The 25,922-nt window shown below is 40.6% G+C and overlaps 4 protein-coding genes across 8 annotated transcripts; 2 read left to right on the top strand and 2 right to left on the bottom strand.

Annotated features, from left to right (window-relative positions):
* Window positions 1-592: 592 nt before the first annotated feature.
* Window positions 593-11,970, bottom strand: LOC109477283 (POC1 centriolar protein homolog A-like). 2 transcript variants are annotated; one of them, XM_019778381.1, is made up of 14 exons: window positions 11,838-11,970; window positions 11,408-11,492; window positions 11,120-11,199; window positions 10,835-10,926; window positions 10,586-10,694; window positions 10,325-10,395; window positions 9,991-10,098; window positions 9,585-9,700; window positions 9,187-9,320; window positions 8,966-9,034; window positions 8,574-8,735; window positions 7,510-7,596; window positions 2,321-2,527; window positions 593-1,643 (listed from the first exon to the last, which is right to left on the bottom strand). In XM_019778381.1, the coding sequence occupies exons 1-14, from the start codon at window positions 11,850-11,852 to the stop codon at window positions 1,539-1,541; spliced, it is 1,440 nt and encodes a 479-aa protein (XP_019633940.1). In that variant the 5' UTR covers window positions 11,853-11,970; the 3' UTR covers window positions 593-1,538. The 2 variants fall into 2 exon arrangements, with proteins under 2 accessions (XP_019633940.1, XP_019633941.1); XM_019778382.1 differs by lacking the exon at window positions 7,510-7,596.
* A 5-nt stretch (window positions 11,971-11,975) lies between these two features.
* On the top strand, window positions 11,976-15,364 carry LOC109477290 (cyclin-related protein FAM58A-like). 2 transcript variants are annotated; one of them, XM_019778391.1, is made up of 9 exons: window positions 11,976-12,033; window positions 12,370-12,496; window positions 12,640-12,737; window positions 13,150-13,235; window positions 13,666-13,798; window positions 13,955-14,068; window positions 14,490-14,603; window positions 14,811-15,029; window positions 15,257-15,364. In XM_019778391.1, the coding sequence occupies exons 1-8, from the start codon at window positions 11,989-11,991 to the stop codon at window positions 14,895-14,897; spliced, it is 804 nt and encodes a 267-aa protein (XP_019633950.1). In that variant the 5' UTR covers window positions 11,976-11,988; the 3' UTR covers window positions 14,898-15,029; window positions 15,257-15,364. The 2 variants fall into 2 exon arrangements, with proteins under 2 accessions (XP_019633950.1, XP_019633951.1); XM_019778392.1 differs by lacking the exon at window positions 11,976-12,033 and adding an exon at window positions 12,038-12,107.
* On the bottom strand, window positions 15,296-18,049 carry LOC109477294 (ribonuclease P protein subunit p14-like). Its single transcript, XM_019778396.1, has 5 exons — window positions 17,802-18,049; window positions 16,421-16,505; window positions 15,994-16,070; window positions 15,731-15,809; window positions 15,296-15,451 (listed from the first exon to the last, which is right to left on the bottom strand). The coding sequence occupies exons 1-5, from the start codon at window positions 17,855-17,857 to the stop codon at window positions 15,389-15,391; spliced, it is 360 nt and encodes a 119-aa protein (XP_019633955.1). The 5' UTR covers window positions 17,858-18,049; the 3' UTR covers window positions 15,296-15,388.
* Window positions 18,050-18,168: 119 nt separating this feature from the next.
* LOC109477280 (splicing factor 45-like) lies at window positions 18,169-25,566 on the top strand. 3 transcript variants are annotated; one of them, XM_019778375.1, is made up of 17 exons: window positions 18,169-18,275; window positions 18,608-18,728; window positions 18,883-18,959; window positions 19,241-19,417; window positions 19,746-19,918; window positions 20,242-20,444; window positions 20,655-20,738; window positions 20,866-20,946; window positions 21,411-21,473; window positions 21,710-21,784; window positions 22,050-22,130; window positions 22,481-22,534; window positions 22,662-22,815; window positions 23,055-23,215; window positions 23,601-23,668; window positions 24,148-24,246; window positions 24,353-25,566. In XM_019778375.1, the coding sequence occupies exons 2-17, from the start codon at window positions 18,656-18,658 to the stop codon at window positions 24,527-24,529; spliced, it is 1,800 nt and encodes a 599-aa protein (XP_019633934.1). In that variant the 5' UTR covers window positions 18,169-18,275; window positions 18,608-18,655; the 3' UTR covers window positions 24,530-25,566. The 3 variants fall into 3 exon arrangements, with proteins under 3 accessions (XP_019633934.1, XP_019633933.1, XP_019633935.1); XM_019778374.1 differs by having other exon boundaries at window positions 19,716-19,918; XM_019778376.1 differs by lacking the exon at window positions 21,411-21,473 and having other exon boundaries at window positions 18,170-18,275; window positions 19,716-19,918.
* The last annotated feature ends 356 nt before the right edge of the window (window positions 25,567-25,922 follow it).

Here is a 25,922-nt window from a genome sequence, read left to right as displayed (position 1 = left end):
ATGGGGACTGACAAGGAAGTACAGTACAGATAATGAACATGCATGCAAATTGTGATCAAAAGACATCAAAAGATAATTAGAGCAAGCAGTTTACACAGCTTTTAACTGCTTGTTACATATTTTTACACAGCTTTGAATAGAGATATACAGTATATATGACTTAAAACCACATGTAAAATGCATCAAAGGGTAATAGTATATAAGAAATAATAGCAATGGTTTCAGAACAGTTTTTAGTATAAAATTAAATCCATATTTCCTAAATTATGAGTAGTGCTTGCATCAATGAAGGAATGCAGAAAAAAGTATTCCATGCCCTGGCATCATATATAAACTACTGCACCCTCACATGGAGGTGAACACAACATTTTTTTTGGATACTGGAAGTAAAAAGAATGAAACAGAAAAGACTCAACACGGATGTTATATATATTATTAAATAGAACTGACACCCTCACACACCAAAACAGAGACTCACTAGTTTTACGCACCTTCTTATTCTACGGTTTCCAAAAGGCACAATTATAAGGCACAACTTGTTGTATGCATATCTAGAGTATGTGCATGAAAACTAGATCTACTGGTATGTACACATTTGAAATGTTACAACAATGTGAAATACAACATTTCATACTCCTCTCAACTAAACCACCTGAAAGTGTAAGGCAATAATTTTGAATGGCTACTGGCGGGTCCTGAGAATAATCTGAACAGGCTAAAATATGCACGCTGACCCTGTGTCTACCGCACAGGGAAGTTCTGCTGTATTTTTACAAATGACTACATATGGACATAGTATGTGAAGATGAGTCTGACCACCCAAAAATATACTACCACATCGTGATGTTTAAGGCACTAGACATGAAACTCACTGTTGTCATTTATCTGTAATCTACAATAATGTCAAAAGTAGTTTAAAATTGAAAGCCTGGTACCCAGACATTATATCATCCCACCACAATCTATAATTAATACAATACAAATGGAATTATGAATTATGATAGATTCTTTATCTTACAGGAATGTTTCATTCTTACATCTAAACACTTTGTGCCTGCAAACCCCTTGCCTTTTCCATAAAGTGTTTTAACAATATTAGAATTGTGAAGCGAGTTTAAACTTGTTTTTCCAATGCAGGAAATTGGACTTGCGCAAATTTTTTACTGTACAACTCCAAGGAATTTTGTCAAGGAATGAGCAATTCACAACTTCCTTGATGTCATGTTATGCAGATGACACACGTGACTTGCTGAGCAGTGAATCAATGTGTTGCAGAAAGTCTGTGGCGCCCCCATTTTTGTTTAGGGATGATCATCTGGTCTCCAGGCTGTGTGTCATCAGCATTACATGTCACAGAAGCAGTGGACTGCTCATTCCTTGAAAATTTCATGTGTTGGAAATCACAGTTCAAACTTGCTTCATAATGACTACTAAAATCTACCAACACAGATTAACTTTAAAGATAATACCAGAAAGGAACCTTCACTCTTAATTTTGCCTGTACAAGAAGAAATGAAGACCATGTCTAAAAATTGTTTCTAGTCAGTGGGTCTGACTTGTAGTGTGATCTTCTGCTGGTTGTCGAGGGCTTCTCTCAGCTTGTTCTCAGTCATGGACAGTCTCTGTTCCAAGATAGACACAGTCTGAAAACATTTAGATTAAGTGTGAGATTTGTGTAGCATACAATCTGAAAGGCCCATCAGACCGCTTAGAGAAAAACATTAAAGATCAGATTAGTGAATACAGACAAAGCTCATATTTGAACTGGGGGTCAAAAAGCCTAATACCAATACACTAATCCTCTATGTCATGAACAGGGTTGGACAAGTTTTCAAAATTCCACTTGCCCTATTGGGCAAGTACCTGGTCATTTCCACTTGCCCAAACCAACATTTCACTTGCCCAAAATATGAATTTTACCGTACTAACAGAAAGAAAATTATATTGTTATAGAATTTATAATGTTGGATACTTTATTTATCAAAATTGTTTGAAACTTAGATAAAATACTGGAGGGGCTATACTTTGCATCCAAAAAATTTACTTGCCCAATCGGGCAAGTACAGGGTGATATTCACTTGCCCGAACAGTAGTTTTACTTGCCCTGGGCAAGTGGGCAATGGGACTTGTCCAACCCTGATGAAACATCATGGTAACAAAAATGTTCTAATACACCTAAAGTTTGCCATTCCGTGATATAGCACTGAGACAGAAACTTGTGTTGGAATCCTGGTGTTGGAATCAAGTTCAACATTTTACTATGATTACTACCAACACAGATGAACTTTCAACATGATAATTTGAGAAAGTAGCACCCTACCTGTGTGATGACGTCTAGCTGCCCTACGATGTGCTCCAGCGTGTTGGCCAGTTGGGGTGGGATGGTCTGCCTCTCCAGGGGCTGGGTGGCTCCGACAGACGGCGGGGGCGCCGCGTGCTCCGGTTCCCTCATGGCCACATCAGCGGACGTGAGAGAGAAGTCGGCCAGGCTGTGGGACACCGCGCCATTCTGTCCTACCGCGGCCGTCTACAAAACACAGAAATTTATGACTTAGACTTCAGAAATTTGTTTACTAAAATTCTCCACCAGATGTGTGGAAGGGGAGGGAGAACAGGTGGGTCACCTTTACCAGCTCCCTCCCCGAATTACATCAATAAAAAAGCATTGTTAAACAACATTGAAATTATACACAATACAGGAGTGATACATACATTGTAATAAGTGATTCAAACAAAAGTGTGGACATATAACATATCAGTCAGCGCAGTCTTAATGCTTTGCATGTACCACATCTGCAGAAATACTACTCATTTCTTTCTATATGTTTCCAAATGAAAAAAAAAAATTCTTTGAATCTTTCACTCTATTGCACGGAATTTGGAGTCTATTATCCATAAAATTTACTTGCCTTGCTCAAGGACTTTATAATTATCTACTGGCCCTGTGCTATTACACCAAAGCCTAGTTCCCTTTTACTAATCCCCAAATGGATGTGTGATGGCTTCTTCTCTTATATATTTAGCTAGACAAGCTTTCAGCACTGGTTGCTTCCGTCAGTACTAGTAAAGCTACACAATGTGTCGCACATCCGTTGAGCAGGGAAGGACAGCTTATACAAAAGGTTACACACTATGATAACCACTCCCTTCCCTCTACCGGTAATTGTCTCTCATCAATTTCAGAGGTGTGCAAATGTCAGCGGGAAATCCCTAAAGCTACTATCACCGGTATCTGCTAAACTTGACTATAACTGACGTGTTTGGTGTCTGCCATTGTTGTAGACTGGTTTATTAAAGAACATACTGTATACCGATGACCTTCCTGATAGCCCTGATGGCTGAATTGCAAGGCATGTTCTAAGAAGCCATTTCAACAAAAATGTATACTACTACTAGTACATGTATTATGAATGTTAAAAGGTAGAATTACAATTCAAAAATCTGATTACATAGTCTAAATCGATAGTGGCTCTTGGAGAATTACTATATCATAGTTTTAAAAAAGAGTTAATCAAAACACAGAGTAGATTCACGAGTAATATGAGTCCATTGTTTGAGCTGGGTCTTGAGAAACCGTGGTAAATGTCAGGCTGTGGTCGGAAGGGTGGGCCTGTGCTGGAGGTGTGGTGAATGCGACCATTGTTACTGTAATGTGCTGTGATTACACAGCTTAATTGTGAAGACTGTCTGCTTTGTGATGATGTCTCCCTGACCTTTCGCTCAGTAACGAACACTCTCAGAGTCAACTTAGGACAGGGACAAGAAGAGTCAAACCACCAGTGTTCTAGCCAGACTGAAACTTTTTTGTTGAACACATTAAATTGTACTATGTCTAACAAAGTCTTCAATATACAACACAATAATCATGCTTTCTTTCCATTTTGGTTTGTTGTTGCTTTCCCAATGCTACGACCCATGGAAAACCGTAAGAGACAAAGAAAATATTTGTTTGGATATTGACAAAATACAGACAAATCCTCATGCCCTTAGGCATTACAACATTCACAGCATAGTGGGAACTGTGCCATATATAAATTACACTGATTCCGAGCACATGAATATACAATACAGTATATCATCAACAAGTTTTAGATTGAAGGTTTGATCTCAGTTTACTGAGTAGCCATTTTGACTCCTGAAGTACTGACAGCTATATTTTATATGGATGATTAATCATTACTGCTAGTACATTTATCATATGATTCATCATGATACTGTATGAGCCTAAGGCAAGGGAAGGACTTGGTCTTTCCTTCTCAAAACAAAGGAGACACTCCCTGGCTGAGTCACAATATGACGAGCAGAATTTTATTCATAGCGTCGGGGTCAGTTACAGATTCATGGATAATTTTCTGTGGCGCAAGCCATGCTTCAAGTCCCAAAGACATGACCACTGGGGGGGTCAGATTAATTTTCTCCACAAATTTTTTAAAGTACAAATGTATTAAACACCTAACCATTTGAGACACTAATTTCTGCTTCATTCTAATGTCAAATTGTGGTACTGTTGTTTTTTCTCTAAGTTATCAATGGTCAAAGGGTTTTCACCCAAAAGAAACACCCCTGTGTTGGTTGAAAGACAGTGCAGAAGGCTAAATCACAGTATTACTATAGGAAGTCCCTTACACACATATTTGCTCTTGCTAAAATGACATGTGGTTAGAATGATAGAATGATATATTAATTTCCTGGCACCACCCACTATTGACATAGGAGTGGTTTTTACACACATTCAAATTGTACAATCTAAAACCTGTCCTATAAAAGTTGTCCTATAAAAGTACAGTATGATATTATATCAGTTTTTTGATAATGCCAACTATTAACAATTAGGAGTGGTTTTTCCTGCTAAGCTATTGTCATACTCCATTAAATGTTGAAATTTTACAGTCTAAAATCTGTCCTATAAAAGTTAATTATGTGGTTAGTATGGTATTAGCTATATCAATATCCGGAGCAACTGCACTACCCGGTATTGATATTAGAGGAGTGCCTCTCCTCTGATTGCAACATACTAGTATTCAAATTGACTGTAAAACCTGAGCAAATTCAGGACCAAGAAAAAGCAGTCGCAATGGCCAGATGGTCGGCTTATAGTTATACAGGTAGTTGCTTGGGCAAGTTTGACTGTACTTTGATCTAGATTTACTATTACAGGATAAGGGCTATATCCATGACATATGAACATTGTTTACTGTTCAGGCAATTGACTGACAGGCTTATCTATACACCAGAATACAGATATCACTGTTTAATCGATCTTGATTACTGCGATTCTTTTGAGAACATTTCACGGGCACGAAAACCTCGACAACGTCACATTCGTACCAGCTGGGGCTGTGATAGTAAAAATACTTGAAGTTCAGCTAAACTTTGTTCGGCAAACACTCCAGGTACCACAAACACACGTGGTGTTGTCTGAGGGATGTTTACCAACCAGGCCTTGCCAGGATGCTGAGGAGACAGACAATGGGGGGAGGGACCGTCCTAGCGGCGCCCCCTATCATTACTGTGTTATGGCAACAACTCTAACAACTGTAATCAGGCTGGTAAGAATGTCTTACTTCTACAGAGTAGGAGAGGAAATAATGTGTAATTGGTAGTACTTAAACAGGAGAGGTCCATGGACAAAAGGTTACACACAGGTCATTTCTATGTTTGTCCTTTTCTTCATAATAAAAACCTGACAGGCTAGACTCTGTTGCAAGAACAGGAGTTTAGGAAGTATGGGTGATACTAAGAACTGTTCAGAAACAATTTCCTAATTCTTTTTTACTTCATAGTTGGTAACAGTTAATACAGCTTAATCTACATACATCAACAGGTATACAGTATATAAACCCAGTACATGAACTGGTGCAGGTAGACATCAGAAATACCTGCACAGCTCCAATTTTACCTGCACTAAACCTGCATAATATGCAGGTGGTATTTCGAGCACTGCATTGTGTGTTATATGTACATTTTATGTCTCTGAATCTGTGTCCTTTTGCACCTGGTGTCGTGCGTAATGATATGGTTACCGAACGTAAACTACTTCCTGCCATAAACCGTCGCCCTGGGCCCAGGTCAGCAGGGTCGCCGTGAATGGACACTTTTGTTCCAGATAGCCGTGCTCTGAGAAGCAGGAGCTGATTATATGTCCCCGGTTGTTACAGAAGCCTCAGTAATTGTGGGCTTTCTACCTTTTACAACACATCAACACCTGATGGGATAAACACCACTTTCACACTTTGTGTAGTGTGAAACGAAGGTCACATTGCCACAAAACATCTAGGAAGGTAGATTTAAATGGAGCTATAAAACCTAACAAATACGACATGTACAAAGAACAGGGTTTGGTTATTCGAGGAGTTTTGGAAAGAAAATAAAATCAGTGGAGCTAAGATGTTGTGTATAAGAAAATCAATATTGCTTCTTTTTTATATCAATGTTTGTGGGATTCTTGAAGAAAAACATTTTAGTATCCCTGTACATTGGCAAAAGTACAGGGTTTTGATGTACCTGTATGGAAAACTTGTGTGAGACTTATACGTTAATTCTGTGAGTAAAATGGTAGTAACATAATTTTGTGAGTAAAACTGTTGTAAGTTAATTTTGTAAGTAAAACTGTTGTAAGTTACATTCTGTAAGTAAAACTGCCCTAAAAATGTATACTAGTAGATATGGAACAGGACCATGAAGAAAATGGCTGGAAATTCTGACAACTCTAAAACACACAATCATACAAACACAGTAACAAAACAAACATACAACATGTACAAAGAACCCAGAGACAGATGGAAAAATGTTAGATTGATATCATGTGACAGTTCTCAAGTTCTTTCTTTCTCACGTTTCCCTTTTTTGTATAAATACCGGGTATTGTGGATACCTGATACAGACATGACAACATGTCAATTAATCATCATGACAAAATGCACGGGGGTTTAATGGGGCAAAATAATTTGAGACCAACAAATCGTCATTATGGCGTCTCCCAAACCAATTAATCTTGCCATCCGCTGAAATAATTGATAATAATTATAACCTGGAGGGCATGATTTGTCTTCACATGTCAACCAGGTGTGCAGATAAAGACCTTGTCACAGACACATACAGAATCTTCCCCCCATCACCAATCAAACAACAACCTTAAGGTTGGCTGAACTTCTGGAGCAGTCTGACCAGATTTAAGCCAGGACCACCTTTCTACGTGAATTCAAATTAAATTTGAGCCAAATCTGACCCCTGAACACCAGCCGACAATGGCCCCACCTCCCGCCCACACCTGAATGTTTGAAACATTTTGAAACATTCGGCTGTAGCAGTCGAACAGTAGCCGACCTAGCCGAACACCAGCCAACAACAGTGGCTCTGGTGTAGGTAATTTTCAACTTTACCTGTACCAGTGCAGGTATCCTGAATAAAAGGAGTTCAAGCCCTGCTAGTTGTAATTTCTGCATGTGTCAGCCCTGTTGTACTTGTGTATTATGACATGGAGGGAAGAGAGTTTGGAAGTGGACATACTTGTGGGTTTGAGAAGAGGGCAGGCCCTACATCAACCACCTCAGGACTGGGGACCTCCAGGTTACGGGGCTCACTCCGCGCATCAAGCTAAGGAACACAGGGCCAGAATCACACCACAAGCACTTTAGACTGGGTTTCTTTCACAACTCTACCGCTATTTAAGAATATGTAACAATCCCTACAAACTAGCTAGGATCATACAAGTGATTGCTGTCTTTGTTTACATCATATACATGAAAGTTATTTCAAGACATATGAAAATTATTGGTAGACAAATCACCCAGCTTTTTGCTTACATCGCTGGCTGTGACGTCATGACGACCACTCATATCAACCTCTACTGCATCTCTAGGAACCTTACAACTCTACAAGCAGATACTTAATAACTCTCAAGTTCCGAGATGCTACCTACTAGAGATAAAATGTGAGGTAAGAGTGTAAAGATGTCCAACTACATGTTGTATTAGCAAGGCAACAGCAAAGTTAACTGAGAAACAGCATGAGAAGACCCACATAGTTGCAAAATTGAGTTTCTTGATCTTATGATGAGAAGTAAGATATGGACTGTGCAGACTGACCTGTGGTACACAGCAGGCCTGTGGACCTGTCTGGCTGTGTGTGGGGAGTGGGGAGGGATGTGTGGAGGAGACTGGGGCTGTGCAGACTTACCTGTGGTACAGCAGGCCTGTGTGACTGTGTGTGGGGAGTGGGGAGGGATATGTGGAGGAGACTGGGGCTGTGCAGACTTACCTGTGGTACAGCAGGCCTGTCTGACTGTGTGTGGGGAGTGGGGAGGGATGTGTGGAGGAGACTGGGGCTGTGCAGACTTACCTGTGGTACAGCAGGCCTGTCTGACTGTGTGTGTGGAGTGGGGAGGGATGTGTGGAGGAGACTGGGGCTGTGTAGACTTACCTGTGGTACAGCAGGCCTGGGGACCTGTCTGACTGTGTGTGTGGGGAGTGGGGAGGGATGTGTGAAGGAGACTGACCTGTGGTACAGCAGGCCTGGGGACCTGTCTGACTGTGTGTGTGGGGAGTGGGGAGGGATGTGTGGAGGAGACTGACCTGTGGTACAGCAGGCCTGGGGACCTGTCTGACTGTATGTGGGGAGCGAGGAGGGATGTCGTGGATGTGAGGAGGAGGCTGAGGCTGTTCATTCTGTGCCTTGTGAGATTTCAGCACCTCACTGTAGTCTACCTGGTCAAAGTTGGTCTTCCACACCATCACCTATACCAAAAATTGACATGGTTTTAAGAAAATTGGTATGGTTTTAAGAAATATCTTCCACCAAAGGCTTAAAATACAATATTTATGATGATTTCCATCATACCAATATCCCTACAGCTGAAGAGGCAATTGTTGAACTGGTTTCAATCTGCTGTTTGCACTAACACTGGTGCAGCCAGTGCGGGTACCCCACCTAGCAGTCAAAGTCAAAATTGCAGGTACAAGCTTACCTGTTCATCTGAACCTCCAGAAGCAAAGAAGTCACCCGCCCTGGAGAAGGCAACAGTTGTGGCTGGACCCTGGAGAACAGACAATGCAAATGTTGAAAAACATGTGAAAGAAATGTCAGTAAATGTCAATATCAGACAGATTTCCTTATCCAGATTATTTTTTGTTTTGCTGTCTTGAAATTGCTCTGATGCCTTTAAATGAAACGCAGAAGTGGTGTTACCTGGTGGCCATGTAATGTATAGAACAGTCGCCCCTCCAGAAGATCCAGGATTTTCAGTGTTGAGTCGTTGGAGGCTGTGATGAGGTAGTTTCCAGAGGAGTGGAAGGACAGGCCATTCACCGCAGCAGTGTGGACTGGGGGAGAAGGAAAGTCAATGTGCCATCTTTCGAATTCACAAAGAAAAGACTGCAATGTAGGAAGGACACCTATCAACACAAAGGAGTACTGCAGCTTGAAGTCATTTTGCACGAAACCTTTTCTATGCCATAATCCAACCAAACATTGTAACTCCACCAAACAGCACAGACTATGCTTGATCTCCAGTACAACTTTTATATTTAAAAAAATGTCAAATATTTTTTTGATGTCTCAAAAAATTATAGCATGATAAGTGTTACCTTGGTAGTGCTGCAGTAGTCTGTTTGTCCTGATGTCCCACACCTTTACTGTGGAGTCTGTACCAGCTGCTGCTATACAGGTGCCACTTGGATGGAACGCTACACTGTTCACAAATCTGGAGGAAAAACAAGAAATCTGAGATTCCAATGCACCAGGATCTAGGAAGTCAGTGCAGCTAAAACTTGTCTGGACCTGCACCAATGCAGGTATGTAGATAAAGGGATTTTAAGCCCTGTGAGTGCATTTATATGTGTATGAAGTCAAAAGGATGACCGCTGCAAGGGACAGAGGTCTTGAGACAGCTGTCCATCCTCGCTTCTGCCTTGCCCCCCCCCCCCCCCTACGACCAGGAGGTCAAGGGACAAGGTAGGTAGGTAGATAGAAAGTCAATAAGTGTTTCTTTACCCTCCATGTTCGAAGAAGGTGTGTACACACTCCTTAGTGTTCCTGTCCCACAGCTTGACTGTCTTGTCATCACTTCCTGAGACTATCATACGTCCATCTGGAGAAAACCTGACACATGAAAGGAAAAACAACAAACACTTCAAGACTATATCCAATCATATTGTCATGTCCAAAAATCTTGGAAAATCTCTACCTGAATATAGAAAATGTTTACACTAAAACATTACAAAAATATGGTGCTCATTCAGTATTACTGTAGCCCAGAACCCCCTAGTATTGTTGTGCCTCTGTATTGCAAGAAAAGAACTACAACACAGTAGAATTATTCCCATACCTGGCACACCTGACCCAGTTCATGTGTTGGTTGAGAGAAAACTGAAATTTCTGTCTGTGGACGGTCCAGACCTGCAGCAGGAAACATCACCTCACATAAAACAGTATTTTACAACTCAACATCTTGACAAAACAAAATCTTGGTATGATTCTTAGGCTTCAAACAATATTCAACTTTGCCAAGCTAACTACAGGCTATGGGACTATAGCTACCTTTTTTTACCATCATAAAAGATAGAAAATGAAGAGACAGTTGTACTACCTTAATAGACTTGTCATCTGATGATGTGAGTAGAGCCTGTCCATCTGGGGAGAAGTCCACACTCCGGACTGTGGCAGTGTGAGCTTTAAACACTGTGGACTCTCCTTTACTGTAACAAAGTAAGGACCAAACAATTGTCAGCCATGTTATATCTGCTTATGGATATTTTGCATCAGAGTTTGGAAAAGCAATTTCGATACTCTTCTGATAGTTTTTGCAAGTTTTCATGGTGAAATGTTCTATACTTACACACTGGGTATCCAAAGCCGTACTGTCTTGTCTCGTGAGGCTGATGCCACCAGATGTCCAGAGGGAGAGAACACCACAGACATTACTGCATCCTGGAGAACAAGTCAACATACAGTAACTATTTATCACAGTTGAAACATGAAATCATTTTTAAAAAATTTCTAGCTGGGGGACAGGATGGGTATAGCTCAACTGGTTGGGTAGTGTGATATTTTTGACACATGTCTAGCAAAAATTTTGGCTTACATACTTTTGTGAATAAAAAAATAAAGAAACAAGAGATACCTTGTGTCCGACGAATCTGTAGGCTCTCATCTGTGGTTTGAAGTTCCAGACCATGAGACAGGAGTCCATGGAGCCTGAGGCTGGGGAGGAACAACAAATCAACTTTGGGTAAAAACACATCCAACTTCATACAAGATTATCCCCCAAAAAGAAACACCCCTACACTAGTTGAAAGGCATTGTAGGGGGCTAAAATTATCACAGGGTGGTGCAAATCATGGCATAGATGGCCTGTACACTAAAACTGCCTAGCATGAGCATTTGACAGAAATTGCCTTATTAGTCTTACCCAGCTGCTTCATGTTAGGGTTGAAGTCCAGACTGGTGACTGTGTCTCTGTGTCCTTTGAAGTGTCTCTCCAGGGTAGGGTCCTCCTGAAAAGGTACACAAATTTATGAGAAATTATATTATGATTTTATGACTTCAGAAATAAATTATCTTGCTGCCCAGCTCAGTGTTCTAGCTAACATCCGGATCAAGGGTTAGTACGGACTAAATCGTGTTATATGAGACTCAGAGGTAGATTCTCCTATCTGATTTACATGTAGTTGGCCCTGTTAGGCTACCTTGTACTTCAACTTGACAGTCTGTAAGGTCATGGTGGTGCCCCCCTCCCACTTTGTGTTGGCGTTACCTTAGGTTAGCTGACATAAATTTTACAAACAAATCGTATTTACCAGTGCCAGATTGACCCGAATACAAGCTACAAAGAAACTTACCAACACCGACGTCATGATCGATGCCACTGATGTTCCCTTTGAGTGAATAAAGCGCACAAAATCCCCAAAACAAAGTCAGCAAACTGCAAAACTCCGATACCAAACTCCAAAACAATGATTTCAAAAATGGCGGTTATGCTACTGACTGCGCATGTCCGGTAGCCTCGTTTTGGATTCAAACATGGCGGCGCCCATGGTCAGGAAATTTTGATTTTGTTGTTTTGATTATTATTTTGGAAAATAATGATTTTCTCATGCATCCTACTCCATGTGCGTTGTCTCATCCATTTGTGCATTGAATTCTATTGTTATAAGTTGCTGAATAATCCTATACATGTGATTGAAATGTTTAAATTGATAGATTTGGATGGTACTTGGGGGGGGGGCGTTTTTTCTTTGAAAGGTAGAAGCTATCAAGTTCACTGTTGCTAACATCAGAGTAGAATCTATATGTTTTTCCAGGTGAAATAAAATATTAAAATAAAATTGAAAAAAACAAGCTAAACTGTTTCCATGTGATTTCATTTGATAGAGACGCAAGGATCACACGTTGATGTCAAAGGCCACAAGGACAGAAGATCCAAGCAGACGTAGGAGGAGTCACCATGATGATGATGAGCTGGTTCACTTCAGAATAGTCAGGTTCATGATGGAGTCTGGTAAGAGGTGTTTTATTGTCACAGTTACCAATCGTGGCAACTGGGCATTCGATTGAGGAATTTACATAAAGAATTAGGACATTCAATTTTTTATATATCACCATACAGAGTAGATCTGACCGAGGTGTTGCTTTCTCTGTCAGGAATCAAACTCAGGATGACATCTGTTCCCATGGCAACAGCAGCCATCATTTACCACAGGTTCTTCTCTCACTGCAGACTACAGGACTATGACCCTTATGTGAGTAATGCTCCTTCTTACTTGTACTTGTACTTGTTGAGGTCTCCTCGAGTCAGTCGTTCGAGTGGCCTGAGCACAGAACTCGTCTCTTCCTCAACAGCTCCTTCAGTTTTAGTTAATCTTCTCTAGCAATGATTTAATCCATGCAAAAGTGTCAAAGTTTTGGTTATTGGTTTATTCAGACTTCGTCACACTGAGCATTACATTTTTTATTCCATTATTGGGTGTTGAAAACCATATGAATGTAAACAAGCAGATGTCAGGAGGAAAAGATTGACTTTTTAAATTCAAAATAACATAGACAAAGTGTTGCTGCACTCAAGTTGTACAACCTATTTTTGCCAGAGCCTTTTAATTCAATACCAGCTAGTCCCATTTAAACTAATAAAAGCATTTCCTGTTTTATTTCAAGCTTATAGGTATGACAGCCATTAGTTTGGCTTCCAAGGTGGAAGAAGAACACTTGAAGATCAGAGATGTCATCAACGTTTGTTACAGGTATGCTAGGTCTTACTGATGAGGTACTAAGTACAAATGTACTCTTTTGAGATTAGTGCAGCATTTACTCTCATGGTAACATAAGGGCTTATACTGACAATGCCAATGAGCGAACCACACTATAGATATACATTGTAATGGCAACACTATACAGAACTTGACATTCCAGCAACAATGTCAAATTTTTCAATTGGAAGGGTCTGCATGCCTTCGTCAGGCATAGCTTCATTTCACTTCACCACTAATCGTAGCTGGCCAGTGGCCACTTTAATTCAGCATTAAGCATTGTCGGAAAATTCTTCCAGAAGCATAATTGATCACTTAAATGTAGCACATTATTAGTCATGCTGAATTCATAGTTAAACATTATTGGAAAATTCTTCATATGTAGATGGACATTTGAACATAATTGTGTTGTGATGATTGCCAGGACTCGTCACCAGGACAAGCCTCCCCTGGAGTCTCAGACAGAGCTGTCAGACCTGAGACAGGCCATGGCCAGCTGTGAGCTCCTCATCATGAGAACCCTGGGCTTCAACGTCACCAAAGAACTGCCACATAAGGTAAGGGTTCATGGAAAAGGCCGGGCTGTGTACCTGGCCCATCTACCCGGTCAGGCTACTCAGATACCCTCAATGTCCTGTATGATTTGTTGTTAGCAGTATCAGTATGGATGATGAAAGTTGAGAAACCTACATTGTACATCCTTTATTCCACAGTACCTTCTCCACTACCTCAAGTCCCTTGCAGACTGGATGGACCGGAGTGTTTGGGAGAGAACACCTATAAGAGACACTGCCTGGGCCATGTTGAGAGACCTGTACCACGGGAAGGTAAGTCAGTCTACACATCTACATGAGACCTGCGCTTGACTATGCTGCACCTTTCCTTCCTTTAATGCCCACGATCATGTTGAATGATCATTCTAACATGGCTGATACAAGACACAAGACCTCTGTCCAGCCTCCAGGTGAACTCCAGATGTGACATGTAAATACTGTATTGATACATGTACATCTTTCTTTTACATGTTAACACTTAGTAAATGGTTTTCTGAGGATAAAACGTTATGTCCCTGAGAACATACTTTTATGATGTGAATTTTCGTGTTAATAATTGACAATAGTGTATAATAATTGTGATCTTGTATATAAATTTTATGGAGCCAATCTTTGTAAATACATTTTTGTACATGTACCAAATTCAGATTTATATGTCTGCCTGTTGTATAACAAAGATCCAATCCAACCCCAGGTGTGTCTGTGGCACAAGGCCCAGCACCTGGCAGTAGCCGTCCTGTACTTCAGCCTGCTGTGCTACGGTATTGAAGTGCCTCTCAACAACCAGGCCGAGACTAAATGGTGGAAGGTTGGTGTGATTTGTAACAGTGTTCTAGCCAGCCAGAATTTCTTTTCCATCATTCCCAAAACCATTAAAAGTGAAATGTATACTAGTATGTACTTTTGAATCATGTTTATCGTGTTGGTAATTAGTGTACAATACACTTTGTATTGTGTGAGACAACTTCTTATTACATGTATCAAAAAGACTTAATACTTTCTTCCCCTCTTGCAGGTGTTCTCTGAAGACATCACCGAAGAACAGATTAAGAACATCATAGAGCAGATTATGGATGTCTATGACTTAGAACAAAGATTATGAGATGAACTTGTAAATACAAAATAGTTAATGATAATAATAATAATAATAATGTAATAATGTTTTTACAGATATTGAAGACTTACTGTCTTTTGTGCCAATAGTTGATGTTTACATAATTTATTGTAAATATAATACTGTAATTCCTGATTTGTTCACTGTACTGATATGTTCACTGTTTTCACTGTTGCTTCTGCACAGTGAACTTATCATTACAGTTAACAAATAATTCCTGGACTTTCTGTTTCCTACAGCTGTCGCCACCGTGAACATATAGTTACGTGAACAATAATAATCCAATAATGTTTCTACAGACCGTGAAACTTCTGTGCTACCGTGATGTTACATAAAGTGAATTACAGTATAAGCTAAGTAAATGAACAAAAACACAAAGGACCTGTAGTGCTGTAACATACATTTTATTATATCAATACATGTACAAAAATAAACTCTTTGTAACTCTTTGTCCAGAAAGACTTTGTTAATGTACTTCATCACTCGGTGTGTAAGAGTAGTTGTCTGCTAGATGCTGCAAAAGCCATAAGAAAAGGAGAAACCTGAAAAAAAAATATTGTCACATGTCAGCACTTGGCAGCATAGAAAAGTGCAATATTTCATTATCAACCTAATGTTATCATAACAATGTTAGACAGTAAGTGCAAGTAAAAGGGATCTGTCTACCTGTATCTAACCTGCACCGGTCCATGTACTGAGTTAGTTTATGTAGACTGTTACTACAGGTAGTCTTGCAAACTCTCAACTGAAAACTCTAAAATAAAAGCTCAGTAAAAATGTTTCTTCTACACTGTATGTAATGTAGAATGCTTTACTCTTACCTGGTGAACCCTGAAGGCACATGGTTTCTCATCATAGTAACTCAGCATTGTCAGGGCACCCCACAGCTTCACCATATTACTGTCAATAAGCAAGAAGACTCAATGTTATCTTGAAAGTTCATCTTTCTGTGTTGGTGGAAGTCATTATGAAGCAAGTACTGTACCCAAAAACCCAAGTTACATACAAATTCATAAAAGCGTCTTCCTGAGTTGCCACAACTATAACAGGGCTTATGATCAAATATCATGGAATAAGGACATACCTGCCTGCTACCCTTAAAATGGCTGAGATGGTCTTATCCTCATACTTCAGGATATCAATTTGAACAGCAGCGCCAACCTGTAAGTGTAACAAGAAGCTATGTAACTATATCAGCCTTGCATCAACCCCCTGTCACACATTCAGAACTTTCAACCGTCTGAAGTTTGGTAGACTAGATTTCGGCTACATCTACATTTCTATTCACATCAAATTTGAGTTAAATTTGACAACAGGCCCTGAACATTGCTGATTTATTATATAGTGTACAGTATTATGTGCTCAACATTGAATGACCTGATATCAATAGAATTCCTATTGGATCACTTCTAGTAGGAACACTTTTTTTATATTTTATTGTAAGGCATGCATTTATTCATTATGCCACCTTGTAACAAAAAAACTCAATCAATGAGACCTTAAATTCTTACCTCTCCGTACATGGACATCATGGCCTTCATTATGACAGTTCTAAACGTTAAGACATCAACAGCCATTGTCTTGTCTTCAAACTCCCTGAAGAAACAATAAGAAACCATATAGCATGATTAAACATAGTCGTGGACGACTCTGGTAATCCTTTTTGCATGATAATGCCGGATCTGTATCCGGCATTATCATGCAAAAAGGATTACCAGAGTCGTCCACGGCTAGATTAAACAGTGAAAAAGGTCGTGAAAAATATTATCTGCCACAATATCAAATATGCAAAAAATTCTACCACTAGCTAGGTGATATGTATAACTGTTAAATGTTAAGTTATTGTTACTTTTTTCATCTATACTTCAGAATAATATATACAGAATAAGGGGTTTTAGACTCAAGTAAACCCAGAATATTTTTTCATGTCAAAAATCATAAGCATGAGGGTCTGCATGGGGGGGTCCTGGCAACGGTTAACGGTAAATTCAGCAGGGCCGATAACGCTTAACGGTAAATTCAGGACGGCCGGCAACGCTTAACGGTAAATTGACAGGCTTTTTTTTCGAGCTGCACTGGATTTGGTATCTCGCTTTGTGAGAAAAGGTGATCACTGACAAAATTACGTATACCTTTAATACATGTAATGAAGCATGCATAAAAGGTATGTGTTCCCTGTGTTTCCCACCTGCCCTGGTCCCCGAGTGCGTCCACAAATACCGGGGTGTCCGAGTCGACTTCGGCCAGCTTGCATTTTTTCAGTCTGCCCAGTTTTACCGGTGGATTTTGAGAATGCTCCCCCGGGAAATTTAGGATTTTTAAGCCTTCAAAAACGCAATTTCCCGCATTTTGAGAGGCAAATCATGGTGTTGAGAGTGTTTGTCGGTCCTTCTGATGTTTTCATATTTTACTCGAGATTGGTTGACGGATTCGTAAAAAAAATTCTGTAACTCTCCGCAAACTCCCGGAAATTGAAGGGTAAACTGGTTCTGGCTAGAGCCGAAGGGACCGAGCGCAGAAGCGCGAGTCGAGCGCCAAAGGCGCGAGCAATGTAAGGGGGTCCGGGGGCATTCTCCCCCGGGAAATTTTGTATTTTTAAACCTTCAATGACGCATTTTCCTGCACTTTGATAGGCAAAATTAGGCGTAACGAAGAATTATTCATTAACGTTTAACGCTGAATTCAGGATGACAAATAACGTTTTACGTTGAATTAAAACGACCAATAACGCTTCACGAGGAATATACTGATAACGCTTAACGTTGAATTAGAGCGGGCCGGCAACGATTAACGGTAAATTAAAATAACCCATAACGGTTAACGAAAAAGGGCATGCAGACCCTCAAGCATGCTTGCCCTGACAAGTTACGAAATAAAACAACCGGCTCTTACAATAACACTTTCAAATAGTAGTAAGGTGCGTCTCCTTTGCTTACGATCCTCTTCATTGCCAAACCTCACAGATTCCTGCCAGAAACTAAAAGACAGAGGTTTTGAAGACTTGCAGAAATCTACAGCTGCCCTCCCCACTTTTTCGTCTGTGAAAAAGGTCCTGACCCCAGGTGTCTGGTATTGCGAAATCAATGCCTGAATAAAAGTAGACCAGTCTACCACTCTCATTATCTGTTTTAGATACAAAAAAGAGAAGGAATAAATTCATCACGTATAAAAATGATAATATAAATATGTTACGTTGGTTATAAGCTAACTTTTATTGTATACAAGTCGACATTTACATCAGGCAGAAAGATAATAACGCTGGTAATTCCAAAATCGATAAGGGGCCTCGGCAGCAGTCTTCGCTTCTTTGGCTGCATTTGCAGTCGAAAAAAGAAACTTTTACACATAGAAAAGCCAAGATCGAAGGTAAGAGACTTTAAATTCAGACACTTAACATTATTTTGCGCCTGTGACGTTACACATGTGACGTATACTATCTATTTGATGACTAGTAAACAGCGATGTCATTAATGCAGGCGTGTGAAACAGGCGCCATCCTACGAGTAGTATAGTTGCGAACACACAAGCACGACCGAAAACAGGTAAAACGAAGTTCCAAAGAACCCAAATATACCGGCTTACCATCAGTGTGTGTTACAACAACACCACCAGCCACAATTTAATACCTCGAATAATTGATATTATTATTGATTAATAATTTTTTAATGTTCAATATTAACGTTATTATATCAATCTAGTTTGATAACCCAGTGAAGAGCCACCTCAGCCCAGCACATCCCTTCACCATGTCTCTGTATGACGGGCTGGGTCTGGACTCAGGAGCCAAGGATGACACCAAGAAAACAAGTGCAGATGTTTGTAAGTACATGTATAACCGTTACATGTTATATGAAAATATGTGTTTTAGTAACAATAAAAAGAGGCAATTGACTTTTATACTTTATATAAATTATAGTTTTATTTTTTTTAAGATTATGTATACAACATCACTAATCACTGTCCATTTTTTCAGCTGGCTGGTCATCATCAATTAAGTTACTTCAGTCCCAACTGGCCCTGAAGAAAGCTGCTCTCACCCAGGCTCAGAGGGTAGGCAACATCTTCATCAGAATTAATTTCCCACACATGTTACATGCAGTTTTTACTCAATTATATATGTAACATGTAGGTGTATGTGGACTTTTATTTGCTGCATGGACTGTTACAACCTATATAGCTATGAAGTATAAAAGAAATAATGGCAATGGTTTTAGATTTATTGTGATAGTAGATTTAGTGTGATTCTTACTATTCTATGGGAAAGTCGCTTAACATTTATCATGAGTAATCTGTGAATGTTAAGATTCTAATGTGTTCCTGTGTTTGTGTAGCAAAAGGCCAGGACTGCTACAGTAGCGCCTGTGGTGGCCCTGGGCAGTGCTAAAGTGAAGGAGGAGCTAGCGGAGGCAGCCGGCAGCAGCAGCAGCAGTGGCAAACAGTCTGTAGTACGGGACATGCCTCCCCCTCCCACCCTCTCCTTCAACAGACCTGCACAGCATCCCAGAGTGGTTAGTATAAACCACATTTACTTTCCTCTCTCTAGTACTACTGAAAAAAAGGGTATTCTAACCAACCTGAAATTTTTGCCATTATCTCAATTTTGTGTAACGTATCATCATGTTGAGTACTGAGAGATCATTTCTCAGATGTGATTTTAGATATGACTTTAATAAAAAATACATTGAGCACATTTGCTGTGATCTTTGTGAGAAAGAATTGACTTCTTGTCACATTTTGAAAGGGAGCTTGGCTTTCTTGTCTTCTCACATATTAACTTTATGCTCTTTTGTTTTGTTTCTCCCAAAGAGCAAAAACCTGTTTCTGCCTATCATTCAGGACCCCAGTCAGATGCCGGCATCCATTCCCGGAGAGGAGGCGCTGATTAACGTGATTGACGAGTACGACCCGCTCTTCCCCAATGACTACGAGAAGGTCGCCAAGGAGTTCCGGGAGAAACAGGCGCGCGAGAGAGACCAGGAGCGAGAGAGGGACGTGGACGAGAGAGACAGGTGAGGCTTTGTTGGTTTGTTTTGCATAAAATGGTAACCACCTTTTAGGCTTTAGGCAGTTTTGTACAGCAAGTACAGACTGTGTAAGAAAGGATAGTAAGGTTTCAACCTCTCATACTGGGAAGCACCCTGATCTTTTCAATATGTGTGTCAGTCTCACCATCTTTAACTTGCTCTTTAACATGCTTGAGGCGTGGCTTTCCTCAAACAAGGGACCTCTAATGTTATGTCCCATCTGAGAGGACGTACCTAAATAAAGCTTGTTTTCACTTGGGTCAAGTGAGGAAAGAATTTAAACTGGTATGTTTCCTACATGTACCCAGGAGGCGGAGAGACAGAGATCGGGACAGAGAGAGGGATCGGGACCATGAGCGGGACAGAGACAGAGAGCGGGATAGAGATCGGGACAGAAGAGACCGCTATGGCGATGATGACTTTGACCGGGACCGCGGACGTCGTGGTGGATTCCCGGGCTACCGCGACCGTGATGATGATGATGACCGGGACAGACGAAGATCTGGTAGTGGTAAGCATAGTTATGAAATAATTAAAGATGTACACGTATTTACATGTATCTGTGGAAAGTTTCAGGATTGCGAGGTCAGCTTTTCAAATTATCATTTTAGAATTAAAATAGATGATGATGATGCACCATGTTATACATATATAGCCAGTATGGCATGGTTTTGTCTGTTTGAGATATACATGTATAATGTTTGTACTGCTGTTGTTTCAGGTGGCATGGTTCCACCTCCAGGGTTTGCCCCACCACCAAACAATGATGAAGAGCCAAAGACTTTCAACAGAAAATCCAGAGGAGGTTAGTTGACTCCCAGGAAAACATAAATACGCTGCTTTTAATTGCATCTTATGTGCACGCAGATGGGAAGTTATTGGAGATCATGAGTACTGTATAAATTATCCACTGTTCTGTGTACCTCCCACAGCTGGATACGGTGGTGCTGCCATCGCCCCCCCTCCCAGTTTAGATGACGAGGATGTTTACAGCAGGAAGCCCAGTCGTGGAGGTAAGTGGTTGATTTAAACTCCACACTCACCTTGATAGAAAACGGTTGCTTGCTTCATATCATACGCTTTTTCCAGCTATTTATTGGTGGGAGCGAGGTTTAAACATTGATGGTACCAAAAAATAATGGGACTTGGTTTGAAGCTATTTAAACACTTGAAAGCAGGATGCTTAAAGTAAAATGTGCTAAAAAATGGCAATAAAATGGCAGTATCAGAAGGATTTCCTCATCCTGAAAATTTTTTTGTTTTGCTGTGCACACAGAAATTGCATTGGATGCCTTTAAAAGCTTAGTCTTGCAGTAAAATGGGTCAGACTTTCCAAGCATGCCGAAGTGCTCACATAGAAGGCAAAATGCTTCAAAAGAATCGTGACCAATATTTTTACAAAAATGGGACTAAGGATACAGTGTATGAGGCTTTTATTGTGCTGGATCACATGACCTGTTGTCTGACCAATGACCAGGCGGCTTTGTAGCAGCCTCTGGATCCAGCGATGACCCTCCTGAAGAGAGGAAACCCAGATCACGTTAGTGAACCTTCTGAAATGCTCTGGTATTTTAGTCTCGTCGTGTAACGTCGCTTGAAAGACCCAAATATGGACATGGCAAGCGACCATCTCATTGTGTCAGTTACAGAATGTTTCCCATCATGCTCCTGGAATCGCCCTTCATGGATATGAGCATGATCACAACATTTGCAGAATGTTAAAAGCATGCAAAGTGATTTCAGTGATGTTTGATTGTGTTTTTTTTTCCATCCAAGGTCGCTCAGGATCAGGCTTCCCCCCTCCCCCCAACCTGGATGATGACAGCGACTATAGCAGAAAACCCAGATCAAGTGAGTCTGCAGAAGCAGTTCTGTATAGATAAATATGATTCTCCAATGTTTGTGTTGAAGCAGGTGCAGTTATATGAGTCCATGCAGTTATATGAGTCCCTATTGATATCACTCAGTCAATTCAAGTCATGTTTTAGCAAATACTTGTCATAGCTGTTGTCCCATGGTTCTTGCCTTAGCTATCACCTGTGCACTTTGTGGAATTGGTTCCTGCATGGAATTTGCATGAAGATGATCCCAAATTCATAGTTGTTTCCCTTTCCAGCTCCCTTCGGCGGTGCAGCGATCGCCCCTCCCCCCAGCCTTCAGGATGATGAGCCACCATTTGAAAGAAAACCGCGATCAAGTAAGTGGGAGGTTATTGAAAGTTTTGTGGGAATACATGCACTACGTGGAAATTAAGAGGGCACGTAAGGGTTCTCACCACAATTTGTTTACAGTATAGGGGTGTAGGGGTCTGTGGTGCAAGCCACCAGTGAGCCCCAAAGACATGACTATATTAGGGGATCTGGCATTTTCCTGGAAAATTCATAACCCTCTGAGGCACCATTTCCTGCTTTTGGAAGGACAAATTTTGTCAAGTTACATTTTCTCTCTGTTTTTAATCTGAGAAGCAACATATTACATTGGCGAGGCCTTAGTAAAATTACAAAGTTTGAAATGAATGCATTTGTCTCTTTCTATTCACCACTGTAGGTAATTATGGAGGAGCTGCTATTGCCCCGCCTTCAAACCTAGATACACCTGAAAGTAAGTCACTAAATTTCACCTTTTAAGTCGCCCTTTGTTTTTAGCAGTAGCTAATAGTCTTTAATGTGCTAGTCTGTAAAATCCATTCCTGTGAAACATGTTTGACGAGTATTTGCCTGATGAGTAGGAGATTCAGGAGAGGACCTGCGTATCTCCGGGGAGGAGGCCTTCGCACGGCGGGCCAAGCTCAGCATGCAGTCCAAACGGCGGGACGAGGAGGAACGGGATCCGGAGAGATCCACGACACCACCACCTGGCAGCAGCTTCGCAGCGACCATCGGGTACAGGGACTTCTGTCATACCAAGGCGATAACGTTCGATATGAGTGTTCCGGACTGTGTGAAAACTATCCCTATCACACAGTGTGCACTCAAACTAACAGTTATCACACGGTTTTGTATCCAGCTATTTATCAATGCCATAATAATAGTACTCCTTACATGGCTCATTTTGGGGCTATTTCAAATGGTCGATGACGATTATTTCATTGGAATTTCTGTCCTATTCTGTCCTGATGTAGTGGCTCTGGTGGTTTGGCGGCAAGTCGTATCATGGCAAAGTATGGCTACCGGGAGGGTCAGGGACTGGGCAAGTCTGAACAGGGCATCAGTACAGCCTTACAAGTGGAGAAAACCAGCAAGAGGGGAGGAAAGATCATCCAAGGGACACTGGAGCCTAAAGGTACAACAAATACTGGTATTGGTACTGGTACTGGTCATCGTTTCTTTGCTTTTGAGTCTTCTTGGCTTTTGAGTCAACTGGGTAGAGTGTTTGCCGTGCATTCAGTAGTTTGTGAGTTTGATCCCCAGTCAAGTCATACCCTAAACTTAAAAGAATGGCACATACTGCTTTCTCTGCTTAACACACAGCATTTGGGAAAGAGTATGGGAGTTGAACACATAGCACTACCAGTGGACTAGACAGATTGCAAATCAAATTCTCATATACTTAGTGCCTTGCATTCTATGAAGTGTACAATCACCACAATCACTACAATGTCAGATATTTTGCTATTGCTCCCTCCAATGTAGGGGACCATGACATTCTTGTGTTTGATTTGTTTCAGTTGTTAAACCTGAGCTGGACTCCATCACAGAAATCATGAAGAACCCGACGAAGGTGGTTGTGTTACGGGTAAGGCTTGTTAGGTTCTCGTAGAAGAATGTAGGATGAGAAGGTGGATTTCGTTGCCTAGTTACAATTTGTTGACAAAGACAAATGTCTTGTCAAGCTTTTAACAGTGAAGCACACAGCAATATTGTTAACACACAAAATCAAATTACAATTGATTGCATTACTGTACTAGCCAGTCCAAATTTTTTTCCGTCATCTCAATTTTGTTTGTAACAATTTATTGCTCCTCCAGGGAAATTTTGAAATCTTGACCCTGCTTTTTAAGGGGCAAATTTTACTGATAGACTAAGCTTATTTTAATGACATTTCTTTCCACATCAATTTTTGTCCGTCATGAGTGACAAAATTTCATCAAATGATGTAAAGACAGATTTAAATGCTAGAGCATTGGATGCCATTAATACACATAAACCAGACCTGTAGATATCAAGTACGTGTAGCAAGGTTGTACCTGTTGACCTCGCCCTTTAACCCTGCAGAACATGGTAGGTCCCGGAGAGGTTGACGAGGACCTTGAACCTGAAACAGCTGAGGAGTGTGCCAAATATGGTAAAGTCAACAAGGTCGTCATCTTTGAGGTACGTAACCTGGCCAAGACATTGATTGTGGTGGTTTTGCAAAATTTTTCCAGTTTTGCCCAATGCCCAGCTACAGCCTTATGATTTTTTTGTATGTGTTTTTCAGATGCCAGGAAGACCAGAGGATGAGGCTGTCAGAATATTTGTAGAGTTTGAAAGATTAGAAGCAGCCATTAAAGCTGTGGTAGATCTTAACGGCCGTTACTTTGGTGGACGGTTGGTGAAGGGGGCCTTCTACAGTCTGGACAAGTTCCGGACACTGCAGCTGGCAGATGAGCTGTGAAATGAATAATATGTGTACTGTTTAAATGTGGGGTGTTGTAGTACAGTAATACAGTTCAGATCTCGATTAACTTCCGATCTGCATACACGATAAAATGCGAATCACGATAAAAAAATTGTGCAAAATGCGATACCGTGCATTGCAAAAGCTGTGCACTTTTCATTTAAATAACTTTCATTTCTCGTCACGTGTATAACATTTAGATGTTCATTTGACCGTGTGTGGTTATGCATTATAGATAGCCACAGGCAATTGTGCATGCAGTTTACACAGCTTTTACAGAAGTTTTAACTACATGGTATAAGACTTTTTCAAGGCTGTCAATCGCAATGCGTGCGACCTTTGCACGACAAATAAACAAGACTAATCTGTGCGTAAAATGCATGGGAAGGGAAGTTAACTGATATCTGTACTGTATGTGACATGGCAGGCTGTACAAAGTTGACTGTGGGAAAACTGCATGTGCTGTACAGGGTTGTTCTGTTGAGTCTTACTTTTAAGTAAAACATGTACATGCTAAAGTAAAGCATGACGCCTTTTGTGCCCCGACGTCCTGTGTAGAACTGTCAGAGCTGTGATCTTCATATTGCCAGTCGTCCCTCAATCCTATCTCTACTGGTTTCTTCCAAAACAGAAGTAGAAATGGTTAAGTAGCTTAAAACAGCTGTGACATCTGAGAACCAACCCATAATCAGTGTTTAGCCTGTGTATTCAACATCTGGTAAGAATTGGCATTCAAATTCCAAAGACACGAAACACATCCACTAAATGGTCATTTGTGAATGTTTGAATTTTATCACTTATAAGCGGGGATGCATAGGCAAACCTACATACATGTACATGCTATAGGTGTAAGAATCTCTTAACATCGTGGGCATCCCATGAATCATCTATATGTCATAAAAAGAGTACAAAAACCTGTGCTGTATTTACTGATTTATGTATGTTACTGAGCAAAGTTGATGGATTAGCTCTGGCTAAGGACATTCTGTGTATAATGCCCTTGCTCTGGTTAAGTGGAATAATTGAAAATTAAACAGATGAAGATGAACGTTGTGTTGCAATTATTGCCTTCATCAGAAGAGTATGTTTTCGGTTCTGGTAGAGTGACTCTGGTGTGGGTCTGTATGTATGTCAACAGTATAACTCAAGAAGCTGTGGATGGGTCTTCATGATACATGTATTTGGTAGGTTTAAACATGGTTCACCTGGTGTTTTCCAACAGAACTGCAGCATTTTTTTTATGCATTTGTGTGAATGCTATTAGTATTTACTGAAAATTTACTAATATAGGAGAGTTGGACACGTACACTTAATGGTAAATTCAGGAAGGCTTCGGAAAAATTCTCATGTTTCTTTGGCATTCATATGATGCATGGCAAAACTGAGTCTG

This window comes from Branchiostoma belcheri, unplaced genomic scaffold (assembly GCF_001625305.1).
Source record: "Branchiostoma belcheri isolate BF01 breed outbred unplaced genomic scaffold, Haploidv18h27 scaffold4, whole genome shotgun sequence".
Lineage (NCBI taxonomy): Eukaryota > Metazoa > Chordata > Leptocardii > Amphioxiformes > Branchiostomatidae > Branchiostoma > Branchiostoma belcheri.
The sequence above is the reverse complement of the archived record's forward strand: the minus strand, read 5'-3'. Positions and strand labels throughout refer to the sequence as shown.